Raw genomic sequence first — 23,877 nt, 5'->3', positions numbered from 1 at the left:
TTCCCATCTTTGGACTCTCATCCTGGCTTCTGTTCGTTAACGTTTGTCTCACTTGGTAATTAAGGCCTCTCTCGAGGTAAATGTCGATGCTCTGAAGCGCGCACGGAGTTCTCATTTCCTGCGTTTGTGGTGTCAGAGCGTGTTTGGGAGGATCAGGTCGAGTCGAAGCTTCAGACTTTGTTGTTGCTGTGTTTCTGTGGCTGATGGATGACAAGGTGCCCGAGGGGAAGGGGGTCGTAGAGGTCTGTCGTCTGGGCCTTCAGTGAACCCAGCGGGGCTCGTATATAACCAATGGTGTTATCTTTCCAGGTTTGTATCAGAAACAGTGTTTTCTTCTGCTCGTATGTGATGACTATATGATGTAAACTCAGTATTCTCACTCAGTGTTTGACCACTGAGACACACCTAAAGCCATATGGTATGATTTAAGTTAAGGTAAAAGCAGGGACAGGAGTGAATACTTGTGGTCGCAACTCAAATTTTTTTGCATCTTGTGTTTGCACCCGATATTAATCCCCAAACTCCCCCATATTACTTTTTTTTTTTTTCCTCCATCACTTGGTCGATGAATGGTCTTTGTGGAGAGCTCTCCCTCCAATGCTGCATTACTCTAATAGCTGACCTGTCTGCTACTGTCTACGTGCCTCCATCTGTATACACATCACATTAAAGCCACATCATTCACCTCCCCCGCCGGGCTTAAAGCACCTGCACAGCCATGGCACACCCACACAGGTGTTGTCACTTATTTTGAGTGATGGGACATCCTCCCAGCACTGTGTGAGCATGTGTGACGGACATGTCCAACACTATATTGTTCACGTTGTTGTACCTGTTATGATGGGACACTGTAAATGCCCATGAACCTGTTAAGAGGGCTTATTTAGCAGAGTAACTACGAGCATCCCTGTGGGTGTGCAGGGCCCTTAAGTGTCATTTGTTTTTGCTTCTTTTTCCTCCGATCTTGTCCGTTTTGTTACTGATGGTCTCATTTACAATCGCCTTTCTGTAATGTGCCTAAACTATGGAGAGGAAAAGTATTCATTTTAATTTTGCCTTTCATATGAAACATATTCAAGCCTGAAAAGTAAATAAAATACTTACTACTTTATACTAATTTGTCTTGTTTTCACTGCATCAGAGTGGGATTTGATGGCGTTCAGGCGGGTGCATTTATTTTCTGTTCATGTTCACTGTAATTGCAACAGGAAAAAAGGTTTCATTTGCTTCAGATGCTGCACCACAGGAAGAGAGTACTGAAGTTTCGGTCTTCTCTGAAAGCAGGTTGACTTGAGTTTTGCAAAGCTGAACTGATGAGAAGAAAATTAATCAGCAGTTGGTTTTTAAAGTAAAAACACCAAAGTTCCTTTTAGTCCCAGCTTCTCAATGGTGGGGATTTGCTATTTTTCGTTTTTTTTTACGTTTAAGACATCATCTTGGGCTTTAGGGAACATTAATATTTCCTGACATTTTGGGAGATATTTTGTACCATTATCAGGTGACAGTAGAGCGAGAGATGGGGGAGTGATATGCAACAAAGGGCCTCCCTGTTTCCCGATCTTTCATAGACTAAATTATGAATCGAGACAAGTCAGCAGATTAATTAAAATAATTCTGGTTTATAGTCAAGGTCAGGCACAAGTCATAATACTTTTAGCACCACCACTTTCTTGCTGTACAGCATGAGAAAGATGCCCAATGACACTCGAAGCCACAAATTTCTTACATTCTGTTTATTCTGCAAATACCATCTGGAAAAATTATACATCAAGCCTACATGTGGAACTCTGGTAAAAGTTCATAGTTCTTTTACAGTCAAATTTATTTCTTAGGAAAGTTCCATAAAAACAAACGTACGTACACATCAGTGATGTAAAGAAGCACTTGATGCTACAACACAAACCAGATTCAATATAGTCTACTATATTGTGTCGCTTTTCTGTTTACACACAACAGGGTGCTTGCCTTCTTTGGATGACGGAACCGAACGATTTAAAATCCAATTCAACCAAACATTATGTACAGATAAGAAATGAAAAGTGACCACAAAGAGATGTCAGAAAAAAAAACAAAAACCTAAAGACAAGATCAAATGAACATCAGTGCTGTTTCACATAAGACGCTATGAACAGCCTAGCTAGCACGGTTAAAGTAAGCTGCAAGCATGAAGTCAAAGTGTATGAGTGCAAGTTGGTGGAAAAAGGAGGATGAAGACGACACAATGGAAAGAAGGGTCATTTCGTTTATTTTAAGGCCTAGGCAAGCACCCTGTAGCAAAGAGCTATGCAGTTTTTCGTACCCCAAAACAAACTATGAACAGTCTCTTAACACTCCGCCGATCCTCATCCGAGGGTTGGTTTGGTCGATAACTGTCCAGAAACCAACCCCCACGCCTGATCAACATCTGCTGAGGTCTCAACCCTGACCACACTTCTCTCCCCCGCACCCCCCCTCCTTTAAATCTACCCTCTTTTTCCTCTTCCTTTCACCCATCACAGCAGGCAGGCAGAACAAACACAGCAGAAAAATGCTGTCAGCCCTGCCCCTCCCCTCCACCACATCCACTCCTGCACTCCAGTCTCTGCTGGAACTTCCTTCTGAAGGGAAAATGGCTGACGGGAGGATACCGGAGAAGGTGTGTGTAGCGGAGGGGTAGACACAACAGGGGGGCAGGGAGTGGGTGGGTGGATGGCTGGGGAGGGGGGTTAGTGGCTTTAGCGTCCATCTCACGTAGCGGTGGAGGTCATGCCTACCTCTAGGGGTGTGAGTGAGTGAGTGAGTGAGTGAGAGAGGGATGGGCGAGGATGGTTTCAAGGTCCATTTCCATCCAGTGATCCTGTTACAACCGCATCTGCCGTCTTTTCCAGACTGCCGACACAAAGACCACCTGCGTTGTGAACTCCATCCTCAGGCAAAAGGCCTCTTCAATCAGTCCCTGCAGTCATTAAGAAAAAGAAATTTTAAATCCATCATCACACCAACAGGCTCCAGAAGCACAAATGTCCTTCATGATGCTGCACAGTGGACTGATATCAAACACGATAATGTGCCTCATTACTCATAATTATGATGATTTATCAATTAGTTGATTAAAAGAAACTTAACCTGCAACTATTCTAATGTATGATTTCAGACATTTTTTCAGGCTTCTTCATCTCAAATGTGATGATTTGCTGCTTTTCTTTGACACGAATGAATGGAAAATATCTTGACGTTCTGCAGTTGGACAAAAGGTGCATGTTGAAGACATCACCTCGGGCTTGTGAACATTCAAAAGACGAATCGACAGGTTGAGAAAATCACTGACAGATTCATCAATAATGAAAACCATTTTTAGCTGCATCACTTGTCTGGTTATACAACAGATTCAACCCTACTGTAACGCTGCATGTATCACACTAAAGACGACGGCAGACATGAAAACTACCTTTAGTAGGTTTCACAGTCTTGTCAGTGTTGGCCTCCTCCGCCTCTGTTGCAACACCACACACCGATTGCTCCATTTTCTCCTCCGTCCCTCCTCCTGGCTGCGGCTCCAGAGGGGAGGATCCTGTTGTTTGTGGCTCAGCAGCCGCACCTGGTGCAACTGGTCTTGGTTTTGCCACATGAGCATCAGCAGTTTGTTCCACCCGGGGCAAAGACGCTTTGGTGGAGAACCAGTGCCGCACCAAGTCCGTTGTTAAACCACTAGCCTGAGCCAGTTCCTGCAACTGCGCATAAAGAATCATCTGTGTTAGCGCACAGCCCCTTGTTAGAGGACACGCACTGCAGAAGTTTTTGCCCAATCCACGCTGATCACAAAAATCTCATTAAAGTAAGTCTAGTAACTTTTGCTTCACTGTGATCACAAGTGACAATTACACAATAATGGTAATGGTAAGAAAGATATAGACACACATTTACACCTCTCTATATAACTTCAAAGATCTATATCTGGTGCAATAGTATAATAAAAGAATTCCCAATTAAAACAGTACAGAGCAAACAAAGTGCATTTTCCAGTTTTTTTTCTAAATAGTGTGGCAATAATTTAATTGTCCAAACATGAAGGCAGCCAGAGAGACACTTGGATGCATTAGTTTAAGTCAATAAAGGATGGTAACGTTGATACTAATAAGATCACACCATCAAACACAGGGAGACTATATTGCTCAGCTGTTTTTCTAGTGTCACTTGGTGATGAACATATTAATAACAATTAAACACCTTTTTCATTTATCTAAAAGGAACAGTGAGAGTCCATTTACAGTTACAGTTAAAAGAGAGAGAAATCTGCCACCTACTGTGCTAGTGAACATGTTCCATTTACCGTTTCTGTATATTGTATTTAGCACCTCTTTATCTACTTCATATCATATATACTAGATTCTCACACAGTGTGTTTTGGTTTATTTTCACGTCTGTTTTGCTCTTCTTCTTTGCTGCTGTTACACTTTAATTTCCCAGTGTGGGATCAAGTACATTTATCGTATCTTTCCTGTCAATTGCAGCGCAAGGAAAATGGACCCAGTGAGAAGACACTTAAGACAACTGAAAGCTCCTTAGCTGAGAAATACAGCTATTTTTCTGTGCTCTGATGCACGCAAATCACTAAAAGTGGCACACAGAGCACAACACTGAACATGAGAGTAGCTGTAATAACACACAGATGTTTTGAGTTCAGTACCTCTCCTCAGGCAGCATATCAGAAGCTTGAATAGATATTTTCACTCAGGTGAGAGTGCAAATCTTTGCTTTTAAAACAAAAGGTAAAATCCAAGGCACTCTCAGTCCCACGAATAATAAAAACCCTTTGATATTATGTGGCTAACAGCAAGTTGATTTGTGATTCTGATGATCACTCTGACGAAGACTTGACGCATTTTTCACTGTTTGCAACCAAGAAGCTTCCAGGTGCCATTTCTGACACAGCACACTATTGTCTAAGCAATTATTGTGAATTATAGAACATGCTGCTGCCCCTTATACACATATACAATTTAAGGAGTGTCCCTTGTGAGGGTACACAGTCATTTGCATGTAAAATCCTAACACATTTTGTGTGCAACGCTGTAAAATATCTGAACTGGATTTGAAGAACTTGCGTCTCTCAAAGCCTAAAAAAAGTACAGTGCCAGTGTAAACAAGAGAGACTTTCTGAAGTGGCTGGTTTCCTAGGATGTGAGCATATTTTCTCCTACAAGGCAGTTTGTTAAAACGAACATAATTGAGTGTTAAAACTCAGAAATGTCCTGACATATCTTTTGTCAGAGCAGCACAGACTCATCATCTGTTTCTCACTGTTGTTCAGAGCCGTTGACATGTGTGAAACAAATTACTTGTTGTCATAAATACCTGTGACTCCTCCAGCCTGCCATGGATGTCAAGGTGGGCCTGGAGGATCTGGGGGTTCCCCTTCTGGAGGTCTTCTTCCAGAGCCATGTTCTGGTAATCCTCCAGCCACTTCAGCTGGCTGTTCTTCTGCATGTAACGGCAGTCCCCAAACCAGCGCACTACCTCAGGTCTGGGCAGTCCGGTGGCTGAGATAAGTTCATCGTACTGAGTAGCGCTGGGCCACTGGGTACGAGCGTAGACTAGTTTGAGCATCTGCAGCTGCTCAGCTGTCTTCTTACCTCGGATGGCTGTGGGTTTGGGGGAGTGGGATCGTTTGTGTGCTGGTGTGGAGGACTGGGAAGGCTTGGGGTTGGAGGACGGGGTGGGGCCTGGGGACGACGTAGGTGTGCTGCTGGACTGAAGCGGTAAAGTGAGGCTATCAAACCCTTCACCCTCTGCTTTGCCATTGGCCTCTGTCACCTTCAGCATCTTCAGATTTATCTTAATAGGGTTCACTTTCAGTTCTCCTGAACCGTCCTCTTTCTGTCTCTCCTCCCCATCAACTTCCATCTCCTCCGCCTCCTCTCGCAATGCCCGCTCCGCCTCCTCTTTCTTCTTCTCGGCTGCGACTCTCTTCCTCCTGTCAGCGAACCAGCCATGGATCTCCCTTCTGGTCATCTTTGTCTCAGATCGCAGTCTGTCCACTTCCTCTCCTGACGGGTCAGAATCCTGGGCAAAACTGGCCTCTAGAGCCTTTACCTGAATGTGATACAGGAATGGACAAGGTCACACACCTGCATGAACTCAGCAGGTCAGGTCAATCAACAAGAAATATATTCAACATAGTCATTAATTCAAGTATCAAACAAAAATGCTAAACATTCCCCGGTTTTGGCTTCTTAAGTGTGAGGATTTGCTGCTTTTCTCTATTATACATCATTGTAAACTACATATCTTTAGATCTCGAACATTTGAAGATCAATACGGGCATGTTTCACTATTTTCAGGCCTTTTATAGACTAAACAATTACTTAATTTAAAAAGGTCCGCCACCAATTCAGCACTGAACTCCCATAACATTGTTCAACTCATGACGGACAGTTAGAGAAACAAATATATATCAAAATCAATACTGCAGAAACAGGGATATTGTATTTTTTACTCCAACCACCTACGCAGCATGTTACAGATGTTTTGCTCCTAGCTTGTTACACACCAAGGGCAGAGTCTCACCTGATGAGGTTCTCTCTCCTTGTAGCGTATAGCTGTGAAATCAGGAGATGGGGGTCTGGGGAGTCGACGGGAAGGTGTGGTGGGAGAGGTGGGAGTCTGGGATGCAGTTGGACTCAGGGGTGCCGAGCTGTGCTGGGGTGTCTTTGCACCAGAGCTGCTGCTACTTTCAGACAGATCAACAGGGTTGGAACTGCCAGCGCTACTGCTCCCAGGCGTACTCGAACTGCTCCCTGCTCCCCCTGCAGTGCCAGACTTACTCTGCCCACCTGAGCTGATGCGTGTACCTTTGAGGTTGCGAAAGTGGTAGCGCCGGTCACTGAACCACTTGCGGACTTCTCGTACTGTGAGTCCAGTCAGAGCAATGAGACGGTCCACCTCCTCCTGGTCGGGAAATTGGCTGAGCTGAAAACTGTCCTTCAGAGCGTTGAGCTGCTCTTGAGACTTCTTGCCCTTGTAAAAGCTCGGGTCCAGGAATGCGTTAACAGGTGTCCGAGAGCCAGGTGTGCTGCTTTGAGGCGCTACAGGAGAGGGGGAAGAAGACTTTGAGGCAGGGGAAGACGCCTCCTCCATTTGGATGGTTGGAGAGTCACTGCCGGTGGGGTCGACATCATCTGTGCTTGTGCTGGTTGTGTTATTTTTGCTGCTGCTACTGTTGGTATCTTTGCTTTTCTGTCCATCACTGCCTGATTTGCGGTTACTGTTGTTAGATTTGCTGTCGGTGGTGTTTTTGCTTCCTGTGGTTACTTTGTTTTCACTCTGCACAATGCTGGTGTTGTTGGCTTTGCTGATATCAGTGTTCTTAGCATTTACATGGCTGGTAACATTACTATTGCTTTTGTCACTGCAGTCTGCATTAGCAGTGCTGTGTTTACCATTGACACTGCTCCCCTTAGCATTACTATGATTACTGCTTCCCAGACTAAGGTTGATGACACTTGGTTGACTGCTAGTAATAATACTGCTAGTGCCCCCTCCCCCACTCCTACTACTATTACTGCTAATGATGGTGCTCCCAGTACTGCTGCTGCCCACTGTCCCCACCACCATGCTAATGCCTTTGTCTGCCACCAGGGCTGCAGCAGGTCGGGCCTGCATCATGGGGCGGGCTGCTGCTTGGGGCTTAGGTGTGACAGCCAGGGCCACAGGAGCGCTGCTAACCTGGATACCGTTTGCCATTACAGGCTGCGTGACGATTACCCCTCCTTGGCTGACAAGAGAGCCCTGCAGGATGTGAGGGATCCCAGTAGCCCCCAGTGAGGCAGGCAGGACTGTGATTGTGTGTTGGGCTTGGCTACGCTGACTCTGGGTGTGGTTGTGTGAGCTAGAGGGTGCAGTCTGGATGATGGTGTTGAACATCTTCCTCCTGGCCTCCTCTATCTCCTCAGGAGACCAGCTGATCCCTTGTTTGAGCCTCTGGGCCGTGAACCAGATCTTGATCTGCTCTTCAGGGAACTTTGTGACCACAGTCAGGTAGCAGAGCTCAGCCTTTGTGGGGTACGGGAACTTGCTGAAGGAGGTCTTCAAGAAGGAAGATGAGTCCATGGAGGCACTGTAGGTCGGGATGCTGCTCAAAGGAATCATCACCTGTGTAATGTGTAAACAAGAGCAGGATATTATTATGTCATCTGATACCCAATTAACTTTATAACACTAGGACACAAAAAATAAAGCTAAACAATTACCTTGGGGAGATTTTTGGAAGAAGAAGATGTGGAAGTGGAGGAAATATTTGAAGACGCTGTGATTGGAGCAGACTGATGAAGACTTCTGCTTTGAACCACTGAGACAACCTATAGAAACGGATATGAAAGAATCTGAATGAACTAATCTAACTTTCCCAAAACAGCCACACTAAGAGACAGAAAGAACTACTGCCTACCTGTGTGATGGGAGTCTTCAGCATCGGTAATGCTCCAGATCCATTAACTATCTGGATCGCTGAGGGAAGAGTGACCTTGGTCGTTCCATTGTGGACAATTGTGGGAACATGGGTGACTGTCACTGCAGCAGTCTCTTTTCTCTCAGTCTCTCTGGAGGCAGAGACAGAGAGTGGTTCTGAGGAAAGCTCGTCGGAGACTGGATGAGAAACCACTATCCGTTTTGGCTCCGATTTGCCCTTCAGCATCCTCATAATTGGAGTTTTGGTGATAGAAATCTCACTGTCCTTCCCTGTCTCTGCCCCAGCCACCAGATTCTGCTCCACCACTACTCTCCTGTCCCTCTTCCTCAGCTGCAGAGTCGTGTTCAGTGTGCTGGGGTGAACCCTGGCGTTATGCAGGGCCAGCCCCTCAAATTTGGGCGCTGAAACCCCGCAGCTCATGCAAAAGAAGCTGGGGTCCGCCCGGAAGTCTGGATGCCCGGAGTACACGTGATCCAAAAACAAGTTAAGGTCATGGGTTTCAAAGTTACAAGGCTTACAGGTGTAAGTGCCAGCACCATCCTTGACAGCGTCCCCCGCCTCTGTTTTGGAAGACTCTCCTGGGTCAAGCGGGCTATGTCTGCCCCCTCCAGAAATCCTGGATTGCTGCAGAAGAACAGGAGAGTCCTGTTCAACCTCCTCTGCTGGACGTATGATCTTGCTGGGGATCATGCAAGGAGTCGTAGACTTCCTCTTGCTCGCCATGGTGTGACCACAAGGAGGGGAGGGTTGGTCAAATGGCTGTGAATGGGGTGTTAGTGAGAATATGGCTCGTTTCTGGTGGACTATAGACCAGGCATGGGGGAAGGAGGACAGGGGGACATGCCCATGGGTCCACTTGTAGCTCTCACCGCAATTTTGAGGGAAAAACCTGGAAATGAGAGATGGAAACACATTTAAGTTCAAGTCATCAGTTACCATTCAATACAGTTCACCTGTAATTTGTTGCATAGGTTTGGTTAGTGGCGGAAACTATCAAATTTCTTACGCTAGTCAGTGCAAGCCAGTTTCCTCTCAGCTGGATGAAAACCATGCATGTCTTGATGTTTCCAGGTAAAAATATCAACAGCATAGGCAACAATGGTGAAAAGATTCAGCCGAAGCTTTAAAAAACTGATGTTGTCTTCACCTCAACTCCCCTTCCCCATGAAACTCAAGGCTATCTCTTCCATGAGGGCATTCAAACAAGCTCAGTCTGCTTCTTCACTAAAGGCTTTTTGGGAGAGCTCCTGTCCTACCCCCTTCTTTCCCCTCCCCCACGCAACTCTGTCTCACTTCCCCTCGTTCAGACACACCCCCACAGAGAGAGAGCACATTCTGTATTTTTTTTAATCCAGAGCCTCTGTAGCTTCACTTAACACCTTTATAAAGATTGCCACAGAAGTATTCACGTGTGAATGTGTTGCTGAAGACAGGGGCTACTTGACAATTGTGCAAGTGGGCGGTTCAACAGATGTTCCGCGGAAAAGTGGCGTTCTCGGTCAACAGTAGCACAGACAGTGCAGATAAGAAACACACGGAACAACATGAGAATGTGAATCTTCACATTATCGCTTCACCTCTAGATCACTTGTCTCCATACAAAATGGCGAAGCTTCCTGTGGAGGACTTTCCCCTCCCTCCTTACTACGCTCCCTCCCTCCCTCTGACAGAGAGGTAGTGATGCAGCATTGGAGGACAGCTCTAGGGCAATTACTCTCCCGATCACTCTGCACTGACATGACACCTCACGCACAGAGCAGCAAAAGCTCACAAAAGTTCAACGGCTCAAAGAAGCTCAACAGGAAAACCCTAAAACTTTTCACAGTCCAGTGCCTCCAAATGCAAAGGTACTTGACTAACAAACCCAAACCAAATGCAGCTTTTCTGGTAAACAGGCCAAAATCTAAAATAATCTTGCCCTTCCCATGCACAAACAGAGCAGCCCCATGCAAATGTTAAGCTTGTCTGGGACTGGTTTCAGACCAAGCACAACCTCTTGGTGCACAACACTGCTGCTGCCTCACCACCATCTCTGTCAGATGAGCTGCTTACTCCAAGTAAGAGTCATCATAAAATAAACCAGCCATTCTCCAATGAAGTATGACTTGTTCGATGGCAAATGCTTCCTTTCTCTCGTACCCATAAACACACTGCCTTGCTTTGCAACAGTAAGGTCATGGTACATTAGCTCAAAGCCCAGCTAACCCTCACAGGACTGGGGTGTGACAGATGCCCCTTTACACACTATCAGAGCGATGGTGCACAGAGTTCACTTTTTGGGATTCAAAAGCCTACAACCTCAGTTTCAATGTAAAACTTTTAGTAAGTTATGGTGCAGTTTATCCACAGAGTACATATCTAAAGCAAAACCATGATTAATCAAACCATAATGAGATACTTAATTAAGCCTGTGATGAAAACACAATTTGATTCGCATCAAATTAGTTTCAGTATCTTTGCCCGTTTTTCACCACAGAGAAGGCTACCCCTCTCTTTGGATAAGAGTGTGAGGGGTTAACAGGCAAATGAAGTCTGCTACTGTGGAGGGAACGTGATGCCCCTTGTTCCCCTGTGCACCCCCCAGAGAGAGTAACTGCCCTTCGCATGGGCTGTTGTGCACCCCTCCTACTCCCCTGCCATTCAGTTCTGCATCAGGGGGCACCACTCTGCCAAGGCAGGCTGGTCACATGACCAACACAAAGGCTTATGGGTGGGCAGCCCCAGCCATCCATCACGTGGTTCTGTTGGGTGTGGGTGGGCAGAAGAGAGGAGAGAAGAGGAGAGGGAGAGCGAATGAGAGAGGCTGTTGGGGGATGGGCAGCCAGTTTGGGGTGAGGAGGCAAGGGAAGAAGGGGTGTTAACTGTCGTGGAGGAAGCACTGAGGTGTTTCAGTGAGGAATTTTCCTCCGATACCCCCCTCCAACCAGCCAACACCACCCCACCCTACTAACCCCCGCTCTTCAACGCCCCTTCTTGCTCCAAACTACAATCACACAGTCCTTCCCTCCTCCCTCTCTCCTCGCTGCACTGCAAAGCCTGGAATGTTCCAACCCAAGCTCTTCAGCCAGTGGACATAACCTGAAGTTCAGTAACAGTGTCTCTATGTGCCCACATAAGCATTTACATGCCTCATGCAAAATAATTATCAAACTAAATCAGACAGTGAACACATAAGGTCCCATTAAGTATAATATCCCATTGGTGCATAATGACAGCCATTAAGACGGACAGGCAGTGCTGCAAAGGCGACGAAGTATCGTGCACACTGATGGCATGTGTAAAAATCAAAAAGCACAGCTGTGTGAACACATCAGCAGACAGAAGCTGTGCCTCAGCATGGAGAGACCCACAGGCCTCACACAGGTGAGGACTGAGACAATGCACAACGCAAGCTGAGCTATGACCAGCTCATGTCTCAGCAATGCCATCAGTTCTGTTGACTCGCTGGTAAGGGCGCAACTTTAATTTGAATGTTGCACGTACGTTGACTGACCATGTGGTGATGGTGGATTTGTGTCTGTTATGTGTGTCTGCATTTGCATGTGTGGGTTTCCTGTGAGATTGAGAGTGGAGAGAAGGGAGGTGGGGTGGGGTGGGCGGGGGCGCATGTGTGCTCGTGTTTGTGTGTATGTGGCGTGCGGGGGTGGCTGCCTGCATGCCTGTGTGTTTACTGAGGTAGTGAGGCTGCCATTTTTTTTTCCTGTGTGTGAGAGTCAGAGATCTCCCAGTGACACACAAAGACAATGTTTCTGTCCTCTTGGTTCATAACCTGTATTATCTCTGCCTCATCAGTGGCTCAGCACAGCATGACCTCCTTTCATCCCCTGGCCTGACTCTTGTCTAGGCCTCGGATATATCCTCTGAGTACAGGCCAATAATAGCACTCACACACATGCAAGAAATCCTACAGCTTGGCTGCACAGTGTAGCTGCATGCTAACTACCCCTCTCCTCACCTAGCTGATAATACAGGTGTAATGTTGGTGCAACAAATGCTCTCTTTAGCAGGACAGAGTAGGTGTTCAACACAGGCAGCAGTTTCCTTGCTTCCTCACTCGTCTTCCCCTGTCTCTTCACCCTCACTCCCCCTCCCTCCATTCCTTCTTCTCCTCCCTCTCCGAGCAAGTTTGGCCCAGGGAGACAGGTCGGCAGCGCCACTGGTGTGTTACTGTCCCCATGGCAACCACCTCCTACCCCCTCTCTCTCCCACCAGCTCAATTCTCTAAAGCACATGCGTGTGGGTAAACACACACGGTTACTCAGACCTACATGCACACACATCTCCTATGCCATCCAGTCCCTGGCTCTAGCGGGGCTTGTTTGTTCCACACACCCCTGCGAGTGGTATTTGGAGAGTCCCTGCCCTGCTCCTATTTCAGTGCCTCCCTCACGCGGTGTTGATGTCTCCCAGCTAGGTGTGGTCACCGTCGCCAAGGCCCGCTATTGGCCAGAGCTGATGCCGTCTCTTCCTGTTAACTCAGTGCCCGAGTTCCAGTCCAGACATCTGCCTGGACTACCGCCCCGTCCATAGCTCTCTGTGGCTCTTGTGTTTGGCCTTGCAGGGCTCCTGTATTCACTGTGGGCAACACAGGCATGGACACATGAACAGGGTTGAAAATCTGACAGATGTCGTCTCTTTCAAAGGGGACCAAAGAACCATCTCTACACCCAAGTGATTTCAAGCTAATTATCAAGTCTGCCCCAAAACACAAACCCTTCGCCATTTACGAGTCTCTGCACCAAGACAGAAATCCTTTGCCATGTTTTCTTCTGTCCCAAAACAGAAACACCTTGCCAGTTACTTAACGTACTCCCACCTTTAACAGACATGGCTCCAACTAACCTCCTCCTGTCAGTCAACTCTAAACGCTTACACGTTTTCTTCATCTCAACTTCTTTCCACTACCGTGTCAATCCTTCTACAATACTGGCAACAATAAGAAAACCTCAATGACAGTGTGCAGTGTTGTTCCATCTGCTCCCGAGTCCCATTTGGGCTGCTCTCAGGTCAGGGAGCGGATGGCTGCGTGGGTTGCGAACGGCTGCATTGCTGTGGCCGCTGCCAGTGCATGCGTTAAAACTGGGTTGCTGAGAGGGGAGGGAGAGAAAAATGGCGGAGCACCATGCTCTGTGCTGTCCAACCTAAAATGGCTGACATCACAAGCTGTTAACCAGCCAAGCAGAGCAAGAGGCTGCTACTGCTGCTGACCCAAACCTGCTCGCTCTGGACGTGTGAGTGGATCACACCGCTCTCCCCCCAAGATTGTGAAAAGGCTCTGGAGCAGCAGCCGAGTCTGTTTTTGTGGTCATACTTGGTAGAGGTCTGTAAGTAAATCGTCATGACACAGGTCAACACAGAGAGGAGATGAAGCTCACTGATGAGAAGTCATGACTGAAGGACTGAAATGAATGATCACTCGGTGCTTAACAGGGAAAGAAAACAAAAAAAAAGACTCTAAAGATGTGAAATGGACGAAAATGCGAGCCGATTTCAGTGAGTGTTGTACTGATTAATCCTTTCACACAAAGCAAGTCAACCTGAGTCTGCTGCAAACCTGAAACTGGGGGAGAGAAAGGGAGGAGAAAGAGGGGTGAGAAACGGTGATGGGGGGGGGGGGGGGGCGGGTTTGAGTGAGGCTATTCACTGAGATGCCATTGAGCTCAAGCATCAGCACAGCAACAGAAAGACAAACAGCAAGATGAGACATAATAATAACAATAATAATAACAATAATGACAAACTTTTGTACCGCTGTTATGAACACCCATCACTGACAATTCCTCATATCCAAGGAAAACTCCCACACAGCCAAATTGTGTTTATGTTTGTTTGTTTTTGAAGTCGTCAACAACAGCATGGCAGTGGGCCTCCTCCCAACAGGAAAAGGTGTACCGGGGGTGACGGCTGGAATAAGCTGCTTGTCTACGCCTGGGACTCACGTGGACGTCAGACACAAACGAGCTGTCTGGGAAAGCTTCGCTCTAATCCCTGGAGTCACACCATCATGACAACGCTGACATGATAAATAACCAAGCCTTGCCAACTCATAAGTGCCTGTTAGGCAACATGGAAGAAGGCATGAACTCTGCTTATAGGTCATAAAAAGTGTGACAGCCTTGATTTTATCAACATTTGAACAGCTCCTGACAATAATTAAACATGCATAGGCTTAATAACATAAGATACTGGATAAATAAGTGGACATTACATGTGAGATTTCTTTCACAGGGCGACTCTGACAAACATTATTAGTCATATCTGTGATTTCTAACTTCTTCATTTATGCCACAGACTGGGGAATTAAGGCAATCCTGCCGTTTGTTTATTATAACCCGACAACATCTAATTGCTACTGATATGAAAACAATGTATCTACTGATGTGAGTGAACAGTGGCATTGAGTGAGACCGGCTCAAACACTCAGTGGCTGGACTGTAGCGTCGGTCCCAGAGCGCAGCAGCGTCACACAGATCCGAAAATGATGCGTGTTCATCTTCCGCTCAACTTAGGCGGAGTGAGCCCCAACTTAATGGGCTCGTCTACATTATAGCTTTTAAACACAGTAACCAATTCAGAGTGGAGGAAAAAGACAAGCCCCCTGCCCAAAGGAAAAAAAAAAAAAAAAAAAAAAAAAAAAAAAAAAAGGTACTCTCTCTCTCCCCCCGTTGGCTGTCGCCATTTTAAACAGGCGACATGCAGCTGGCCAGCACCGCTGAGCCGAAGCGCAGCCCGCGAAGGTAAGGCTTCACAGTCGCTCACACAAGTTTGGGAGAGGGGAAACACTTGTGTAAATGTGTATCAGAAAACCACACTCACCTCGCTTTGTCGCAGCTCAGTGTATGCGGCGCAGGGTAAGAAAAGTTTACAATGATATGGGCTCAGTGGAGCCAGGAGCTGACGGGAGGTTCGGGCTTCACTGATGGCAACTTGGAGGTGGAAGCCCCCTCCGTCCATCGGCCGGTGATAAACGCGACTCTGGAGTCAGAGCGGTCCCTACGGCGGCCCTCTTTTTTGCGCTTGTTTATTTCGAGTGGCTCTCAGTGTTAAAGCAGGCGGTGGAGGGGAGGAAAATACGACGGACGTACCGAGGGAAGAGACGGACACGTGACGCAGACGTCACTGACGGTGGAGTTGGCGTGAGGGCTCGAGCTCCGCCGCGCGCAGAGCAGAAGTGAGCCAGACATCCCGTCCTGACTTTGACCCAACGCCGCAGGGGGGTCGTGGTCAAGGTGTAGAAAGCGACAAAAGCGTCACCTGTCCCGGTTTAACGCGATGTTGTAGCGACTCACACCTGTCCCCCTCCCAGGTGACCTCTCTTAAAGAGATAGTACAAACAATGTGTCAAAAGTTATCCCGCATTCACACACCCCCCCCCCTCCCCCCTCACCCAAACAGCACACAGAGAACCCGTGAACCTGTAGTCATATACAGAATTACAATAATATGATCAGAGCATTCACATGCACACGATGGAGTGGACCTTTGCTGTCTCGCCCCTATTACCCCCAAGTTCACATCAAGTATGATTCACGGCAGCTGCATTGTATTTTACACACACACACACACACACACACACACACACACACACACACACAAAATAAATTAAAAAAAAAAAAAATCATCTATCTAATCATCTACTGGAATACTACCTGAACCCAGGTGCATTTAATCATACCACCAAAAACCAGCAGGCAGGGCCTCCTACCAGCCTTGCTTGGTTGGTAATACATGTCTTCTTGCACAGAGACATTTGAAATCCGATTGTAATGACATTTAATTTGTCACATATGTTTACAGTCAAAGGGCTGATATGCCCTCCTGACCACATCCATTTGCTCAGTTGCCACTTTATTAGGTACGTCTGGCTAAAACTAATCTCAGATATCTGATTTTCCGTCACTGATGTAAGTGGAGTGGCTGAAATACACATCTCCCAGCACAGTGCCAAAAACTGCAGCCTCCAAACTGACCATAAAGTTGAGCCAACATCTGTCTAGAAGAGTTTTTAAAAAATGAACGTTAGCATTTAATCCATTCATTTTTCTTAGAATCAGCTGTGGGTCTTCCACAAAAAGGATGATGTAGATGAAAACAAGCTGCTCACTTTCCACCCTTTCTCATAGGAATATTAATGTCATGGCAGATAAAGCTTTCCACATATGGTTACAGCAGGGCGGCTGCAACTGTGATCGTACTCCTGAGTACTGCAAACACATCATGTAAGACATTTCTAAGACTGTTATTTATTTTCCGTTTAGCTGTGTTTATTATGCATGCTTGCCATTAGACTCAAATTAAAGACGATGACACATCCCCCACATCTTCCTGAATGAGTCACGCTTCGTGGGTCAATTTTAAGATTCGAAAGAGAAACTGAAATACACTTACTGTCTCATATCTAGAGGGTTAAGAATTTATTTATAACCAGGTTGATTCCAGCATGTTATATCTTGACAATATGCACACAGATGCTGATGTCTCGGAGCTGTGAAATATATTAAAATATCCTCAGAATCCAGTCTGAATTGAGAGGAAAACGGACAGTTTTGTCGCTTTCTCAACAATGTGCAGAAATCTGAGATGGATTTCCATCATAATCTCATTTAAATTCATTTTAGTTTAATTTTCAATTATATTATGAACCAGCTGTCATTTGTCAAAACCAGTTCATTTTCATTTTCATTGTTTTAAGCCTAATAGACTCTAATCTTTGATTAAATCTGATCATTTAAATTAAATCATGTCACCCTGTGTTCATTCTACTGGCTTTAGGACTGGGGCTGTATCACAACCACATAGTGAAGCATTATCATCACATTATTGGCTAAATCACTCTCTTTACACCGGTTAATTGAACAGTATATAAATTCAGTTCAGGTCGAACAGTTGTGGTTATCGGGGCGTTGATCAGGAGAGGATGGAGCTTGATAAGATTGGCATTAAGTGAAATTGACCCCACCATCATGAAGGAGGCCCTCTGCTGGACAGCAGGGAGAATGACAGAACGACCTTAAATAAACACAGAGAGGTTAGAGTCCAATGCAGTGGACCGTAAAACAAGCAAGCATCTATTAAGGTTCCTTAATAAGAATGACCATATCTTTAAACGTCATCATCTCCTACATTTGTTCAGTGATATTTTCGTTCATGGTTCTCAATTTTCTTGCTGGTGAACTCTTAAAATGCAGTAACACTTCATTGGAATAACCTTTAGAGGCACATTAACACATGAAATAAGCAAAGACTGGGGGTGAGTCTAAATATGACTATCAAACCAGTGTTTTTTTTTTTCTTTTCTCTTTCCTGTGCCATTAATCATCTCATGAGCTAACAGCTGTCTATGTTTTGATGCCACAAAACAAGCACAGATCCTGTTTGGTTTTATGGTATCTAATGAAGTAGTTGACCATAGTGAACACTATCTGACAGCCGGTTCACATGAAAGGAAGTTTGGAAAGAAAAAAAAAAAAAAAAGGAATCAAAGCATTGACAGCAAATGCCAAATTTCATGGCTATTCGAAATGAGTCACTTGATGATAATGACATAATAACTAGGGACAATATAGGAGCTGAGAGCCAATGAGAGAGGACATTTAAATAAGAAAATTGCATTCAGTGCATTAGGGCAGACACTGACAGCACCATGGAGGCAGCGAAGTATTACAGATGTCCCAACGTGAGGGAACATGTATCATTCAGCACCATCATGACCAGCTGCATTTAATGGGTAAACTGTGTCTCAGCTTATATTTAAAAGTGGTTAAAAATGTTATTTTCAGTGTTTTTCTCAGACTGTTAATCATAATGAGGCTGATGGGCAATGGTTATTTCATTGTCAAGAATATGGGCCAGTTTACTTTAAAACTGGGCACCTGTTGCTCATTGTCATCCTTTTGGGATATGAATGTAAACCTGCAATGATTAGACAATCATTCAATGGATCGACTGAAAATTGATTGGCAACTATTTTGTTTATTTACAATTTATAATCGATTGATCATTTTTAAGAAAATAAATACCAAAATTCTCAGGTCCCAGCTTCTCAAATGTAAGCATTATCTGGGTTTCTTTGTTCATATATGATTATAAACCAAACATCTCTGGGTTTTACAAAACAAACACTAAACAATTGATTCATTGAGAAAATAATGAACATAAATTGCTAATGAAAATAATCATTACTTGAAGCCCTAAAACAATGTATTGCTTGTGGAAATGCTTTGTGCCTGTTGTCACATATGACTGTATCAAAATCTACTTTCAGATTTAGCTGTTTCTTGCCACAACAAGGCAATAAAAGTATTTATTATTTTGATGTTACAGTTAAAAACACACGTGTTTTTTTTGTTTTTTTTTCCTGACATGCTGAATCATTGTACTTATTGTAAACTTCATACAACCTGCTTTGGCAGAACTGCACTTGATCGTGGTTGAAATTAATAGCATTTACATTGCCTGACCACAAGGGGGTGATGTAGATTTTAGGCAGTGTCTGGCTGTAGCGGCGCAGAAACGTCGCACTCTCTGATTGGCTCTTGGTGGCTGGGGTCAAACAGTGTTGCGCATGCGCAAATAGCCTTTTTCGGTTCACGACTGCAATCTGTCAGATCAGCGGAGCGTACATTCCCCTAATACCTTGATATATTTGATAGTATTTTCTTCCCCTAGATATCGCCGGAGGCTTAAATCGAGTCTCAGCTGTCAGCAGACTTGGATTCTAACTTTTCGACGTCTGTAGCCGAAGGAAACCGCAAAGAATGACGAACAGTACAAAGCGGAAAGAAGAAAGTCATCTGCTGAATGGGGGTGTGAAACAGTCCACATGGAGCAAAGCCTTCAACAGTAACGCTGTTTGGGAAGAGAAGGTCAGTCACTTGCCCTTTTCAAATTCAGCCCAGCTGTCGTGCTGTTGCAGTCGCTGTTAGTTACCCCGAAGGTCTCAGCACACCTGCGTTGTTGTTGTTGTGAGGTGTTCATAAAGACGGCTATCTGGAGCTAGCTGCCATGCTAAGGATTAATCTGATTTGGCTGGGTTAGCTGTCTTATCGAAAACACCGTCAGTTGTCTCGGTGGTTTTTAGTTCAGTGAAAACAAAGCAACTAACGACATGGAAATGGTGTTGGGTCAAGTCAGTTGAAGGCGTTTTAAATTAGCCACAGCAGGGTCTCACATTGTTAGCTATTAGTTTTCTTTTTGCGATTTATTGATTCACTGCTTAATCTGTAAGAAATGTCAAAAAACAGTGAAAACTCTTCACTTTTCAGAGGCTGGAACCTGAACCAGAGACTGTTTGACATCTCTGCTTGAAAAATGACTGAAACGATTAATCAATCATCAGAATTGTTGTCAGTTAACTTTCTGTTGATGAGCTAATGGATTATTTGATTAACTATTATAAGTTTGTTGTCTGTTTTCCCCAACTTAACCCAAACCTCATGAAATGTATTTATCTATTTTTGGTTTAAAGTACTACCGACAGATTAGCCTAGATTACCTGCACTGGGGCTAAATGTAGACATACTTTTACATCACACGCATGCAAAATAAATTTCCTACATAGGAAACATCAGAAACAAAAGTTGAATTTAAGGAGATTTTAGTGGGTCATACAAACCAGTGCTCTTGTACATGGTGTTGTTCAAGCAAGTTATTCTTTTTTCTTTTACAGGACGAGTTTTTAGATGTGATTTACTGGCTTCGGCAAATAATTGCAGTAATCCTTGGTGTGATATGGGGTGTTGCGCCGTTGAAAGGATTTCTGGGAATAGCCATGTAAGTATTCTGCACCGCCCGTCTTAACCGAACTTCTTTAACTGAGCCTGGAGGTCTCTTCATGTGTGGTTGTACAAAAAAAAAACTCAGAAAAGATGACATCTTTTTACGTCTTTGCCTTTTCAGATTCTGCATCATCAATGCTGGCGTCCTGTACGTATACTTCAGCAGCTTTCAGCAGATTGATGAGGAAGAGTACGGTGGCACGTGGGAACTCACCAAAGAAGGCTTCATGACGTCTTTTGCTCTGTTTCTGGTGAGCATACTAATGTTTATGGCAACATATAGACTTTTCGTAAAGCATGGCAAATTTACTGTGGCTTTCTTTAGAAGTAGAGGTTAAGAAGTGATAGTATATGATAACGGTTTACTCGTATTGGGTGTCAGATTCAGTTGAGTCGCATTTGAGCACCACTGTTTTAACTGCAACATGAAGAAAAGTGTGAGCACCCACTGAGAACCTCTGATGGAGCCTTTACGCAATCTGAGCAGTCCTAGATCAAAGAATCATGGGTGAAATGTGGCGAACGATCTTAGAGCTTCAACAACCAACTGGAATATGACATGAGATGGTGTTACAGCACACTGGCAAACTGGCATAAAGTTGCTGCCAAAAACATCCACAGAATGTCATTTTTTCCTACATTCATAGCTTCTGTTGAAGTTTTTGGACAAAGCTTTGAATATCTGTCGTCATATTTTATGACATCATCACCCTGCTGGTAGACCATCCTGTTAATATCGGTGTGTGTTTGTTTTCAGAGTTTGGGGTTATTTATTTGTTTCTTTTACTTTGCTGAAATGTAGCCTGTCATCAGACTGTGACATGATTTGATCATTGGTGTCTAATGGATCCCTCTTTCTCTTCACCAGGTGGTGTGGATAATCTTTTACACAGCTCTACATTTTGACTGAGAAGAATCCACTGGACACTAAATACAAACATTTCTGTTAAAGTAAATTGTCAAGACAGAGGAACTCCACGGCTTGAGGGGTGTCAACACTCCCACACACAGTATGACTTTTCAGTGTGCAGTGCATCATGGGAATCCTAGTTCGATTAATGAGATCCCGAAAGAGCAGCGTGATCAACATGTTCAAAAACTGTACATCTCTCTCATTGTGGGTTCATTTTTAAGGCACATCCCATACGTTTTATTTCCTTCCTCACCTCATTATCATCATTTCTGACAAAACACTAATGAACACAGAAAGCAGATATTTCGCCTGAGATCGGTTGTAGTTCTGTTTATGACGGAACAGCACCTCGATGTAAATCAGTCAGGATTGTTTTCGCCTTTGTCGATTTACTTCAGGCCTTTCTTCTGTCTTAGAAGAGTGACACAAATGTCAATTTCAGACTGTAAAGATAACAACCAGTATGTGTACTGCTCACGAGCTTAAAGGGTAGTTCCAGAATTTTTAAACATGGGCCCTATTTTTACATATTTTCAGGGTGTAAATGACTAAGAAGTTTTGGAAGTGGTTTGGTGGATCGCCTCAGCCAGCAGCCACGAAATCAGCGGCATTGGCTGCAGTGTCGTCCTTGGGGGCAAATGCTTGTCAGGGTATGTCAGTTAAAAGTGTTTGTTTTTGCCACTGACAGGCTCAGATTTCTTATTGGAAATGTCTGACAGTGTTATGGAAAGGATTCTTACAGGGTTGGACCCTTCACACAGTGCTTTCCAAGGGGCAATTGAACCATTTTTGCTCTCAAAGCCACCAGACTCCTCTGACATAAACAGTAGTTTTACCTTGCAAAACGCGGGACTTGCTGATTTACTGCTGCCTTGATTGGTTCGTTTGTGTTATTGTGTGACTTTGGTGTGTTAAAGGTTTTGTCTGGATCTGAACTACGGTGTAAGGGCTATCTAACAGAAAGAGCCATCGCAGCCTGATTTGTGGCTGCCAGCCGAGGTTGATCTACTGCACCAATACCAAAACTTTTTGTACTTCCTAGACCTCAAAGTACTGGATGTAAAAATAGGGCTCAGGTTTAAAAAAAATACCAGAATTAACCTTTAGGTAACAGGAACTCTGCAATAAAAACTAAGTCTCGCCATATAGTAATTAAGGTTCAATCAGTCCAATGTAGAGTGTGGAACGTTTCCTTTAATTTAAGGATGAAATGGACCGTATTGTACAAAACTGCCTGTAAAGGATTAATTCTGTGGCTTCACTGATAAATCACCCCTGTGAAATTTCACTCCAAAAGTGCATGTTTGCATTTTGTTAGGGAATAATCTGGGCCAGGCAAAGTGAGAAGTTAAAAAGTGTCCTGGCAGTCAAGCACATTATAGATCATTGTTATGGTTACCAGCTACACTGTGTGTCTGTGGAGTCATCTGTCTTCATGAAGTGCTGATAGGTGACTCAGAGCTTCATGATTTTTTCTGACTGGATGTAAACATAGCATTTTTTTTTTTTTAATAAAGTCTGTTAATTGATATTTCTTCTAAAAGTTCTGGTGTCCAACAAATGTGAAAAAAATCTCACTCGTATTGATTTTTACATCAAAAACAAATGCTGGTGGTAAGATGCATATCGGCTGATGATCCAGTATCTGCCAGTAGTATCAGTGCAGTTCAGTCAGGAACTAATAACCATCTAAGTCCATTCATATTATTTCCTTTAAGCAAAGAGGGAGGAAACATGCATGCATGCCATTTTCAGATGCAAATGTTCACAGATTGAAGCTAAAAACTGGTCTGTGCACTGCCACGACTCGCTGTTCGTATATATCTAGGTGTCATTTATTAATGGCATTAGTTAGGAGGGTAGAATAATTTAATTTTTCTCACATGTAGCTTCCAGATCAAAGTCTTGCCTGTTGTTTTTGAAATTAATTTAAACTTGTCTGTAAATTCTGTACAATGTCCCTTCTGTCAAACCCACCTTGTATTACACTGATTTATTTGTTCGTATGTTATATCTTGTTTGATGTAACATATTTCTCAGTATTTTATAGTGAAGAGCTTTTCTTGCAAAGTTCTTGTAATGATACTGTTAAATTAGATATGCAGCTGGTGTTTGAGAGGATTGTATTTTCTGATCAAATCTTTTGGGAATCATTAAACATGGGCTTTATTTGGCCTCCATTTTCAAAGAGATGGTATCTGTCTGGGTTTTTTATTGGAATGTAGAGGAAATATTACTGCGATGATTAATGCAGTGATTGTTGAAAGATGTGCATGGTCTGTAATTTATACCCTAGTTTGCTTAACAGAAATACTCATCGTAAGACTTAGACAACGTAGGACTTTGACTTGAGTAAAAGAAGCACTACTACACGAAAATACAAGTTAGTACTGCATTTCCAATTCCAAAGAATCAGCAGCAAAATGTGCTTTTACAGAAGTAAAAATACTCTGCGCCCTTCACAACTTCTATATTTGGATCGCTGATGTATTAGTGCGTTAGCAGCATTTTAATGAGCTAAAATATTAACTACCTCGTTAACAGTCGGTTGCATCATATTTTCTAAGCTAACTGTATGAGTTGTATTTAAAACCCAGATCCTCATAGTAACTACAGCTGTCACATAAATGCAGTGGGGTGAAAAGTACAGTATTTTCTCATAACTGTAAATGGAAATACGAGTACCTCAAAATAACACTGAAGTACAGTACTTGAGGAGCTGTTTCCCACAACTGGTCATG

At 44.2% G+C, this 23,877-nt stretch overlaps 3 protein-coding genes across 3 annotated transcripts in view; 1 reads left to right on the top strand and 2 right to left on the bottom strand.

Moving 5' to 3' along the window:
- The window catches only part of LOC143326695 (protein NLRC3-like), a 206,867-nt gene that overhangs the window by 123,790 nt on the left and 59,200 nt on the right, over window positions 1–23,877 (bottom strand). The window lies entirely within an intron of this gene.
- Window positions 1,715–15,555, bottom strand: zhx3b (zinc fingers and homeoboxes 3b). Its single transcript, XM_076740694.1, has 7 exons — window positions 15,263–15,555; window positions 8,426–9,335; window positions 8,229–8,336; window positions 6,547–8,130; window positions 5,335–6,072; window positions 3,428–3,710; window positions 1,715–2,935 (listed from the first exon to the last, which is right to left on the bottom strand). Exons 2-7 carry the CDS (start codon window positions 9,167–9,169, stop codon window positions 2,925–2,927), a joined length of 3,468 nt encoding a protein of 1,155 aa, XP_076596809.1. The 5' UTR covers window positions 9,170–9,335; window positions 15,263–15,555; the 3' UTR covers window positions 1,715–2,924.
- Window positions 15,129–23,326, top strand: rab5if (RAB5 interacting factor). Its single transcript, XM_076740695.1, has 5 exons — window positions 15,129–15,183; window positions 19,115–19,311; window positions 20,115–20,218; window positions 20,345–20,474; window positions 21,092–23,326. Exons 2-5 carry the CDS (start codon window positions 19,204–19,206, stop codon window positions 21,131–21,133), a joined length of 384 nt encoding a protein of 127 aa, XP_076596810.1. The 5' UTR covers window positions 15,129–15,183; window positions 19,115–19,203; the 3' UTR covers window positions 21,134–23,326.

This window comes from Chaetodon auriga, chromosome 10, assembly GCF_051107435.1.
Source record: "Chaetodon auriga isolate fChaAug3 chromosome 10, fChaAug3.hap1, whole genome shotgun sequence".
Classification (NCBI taxonomy): Eukaryota; Metazoa; Chordata; class Actinopteri; order Chaetodontiformes; family Chaetodontidae; genus Chaetodon; species Chaetodon auriga.
Note: the sequence above shows the minus strand (reverse complement) of the source record. Positions and strands in the feature narration are given on the sequence as shown.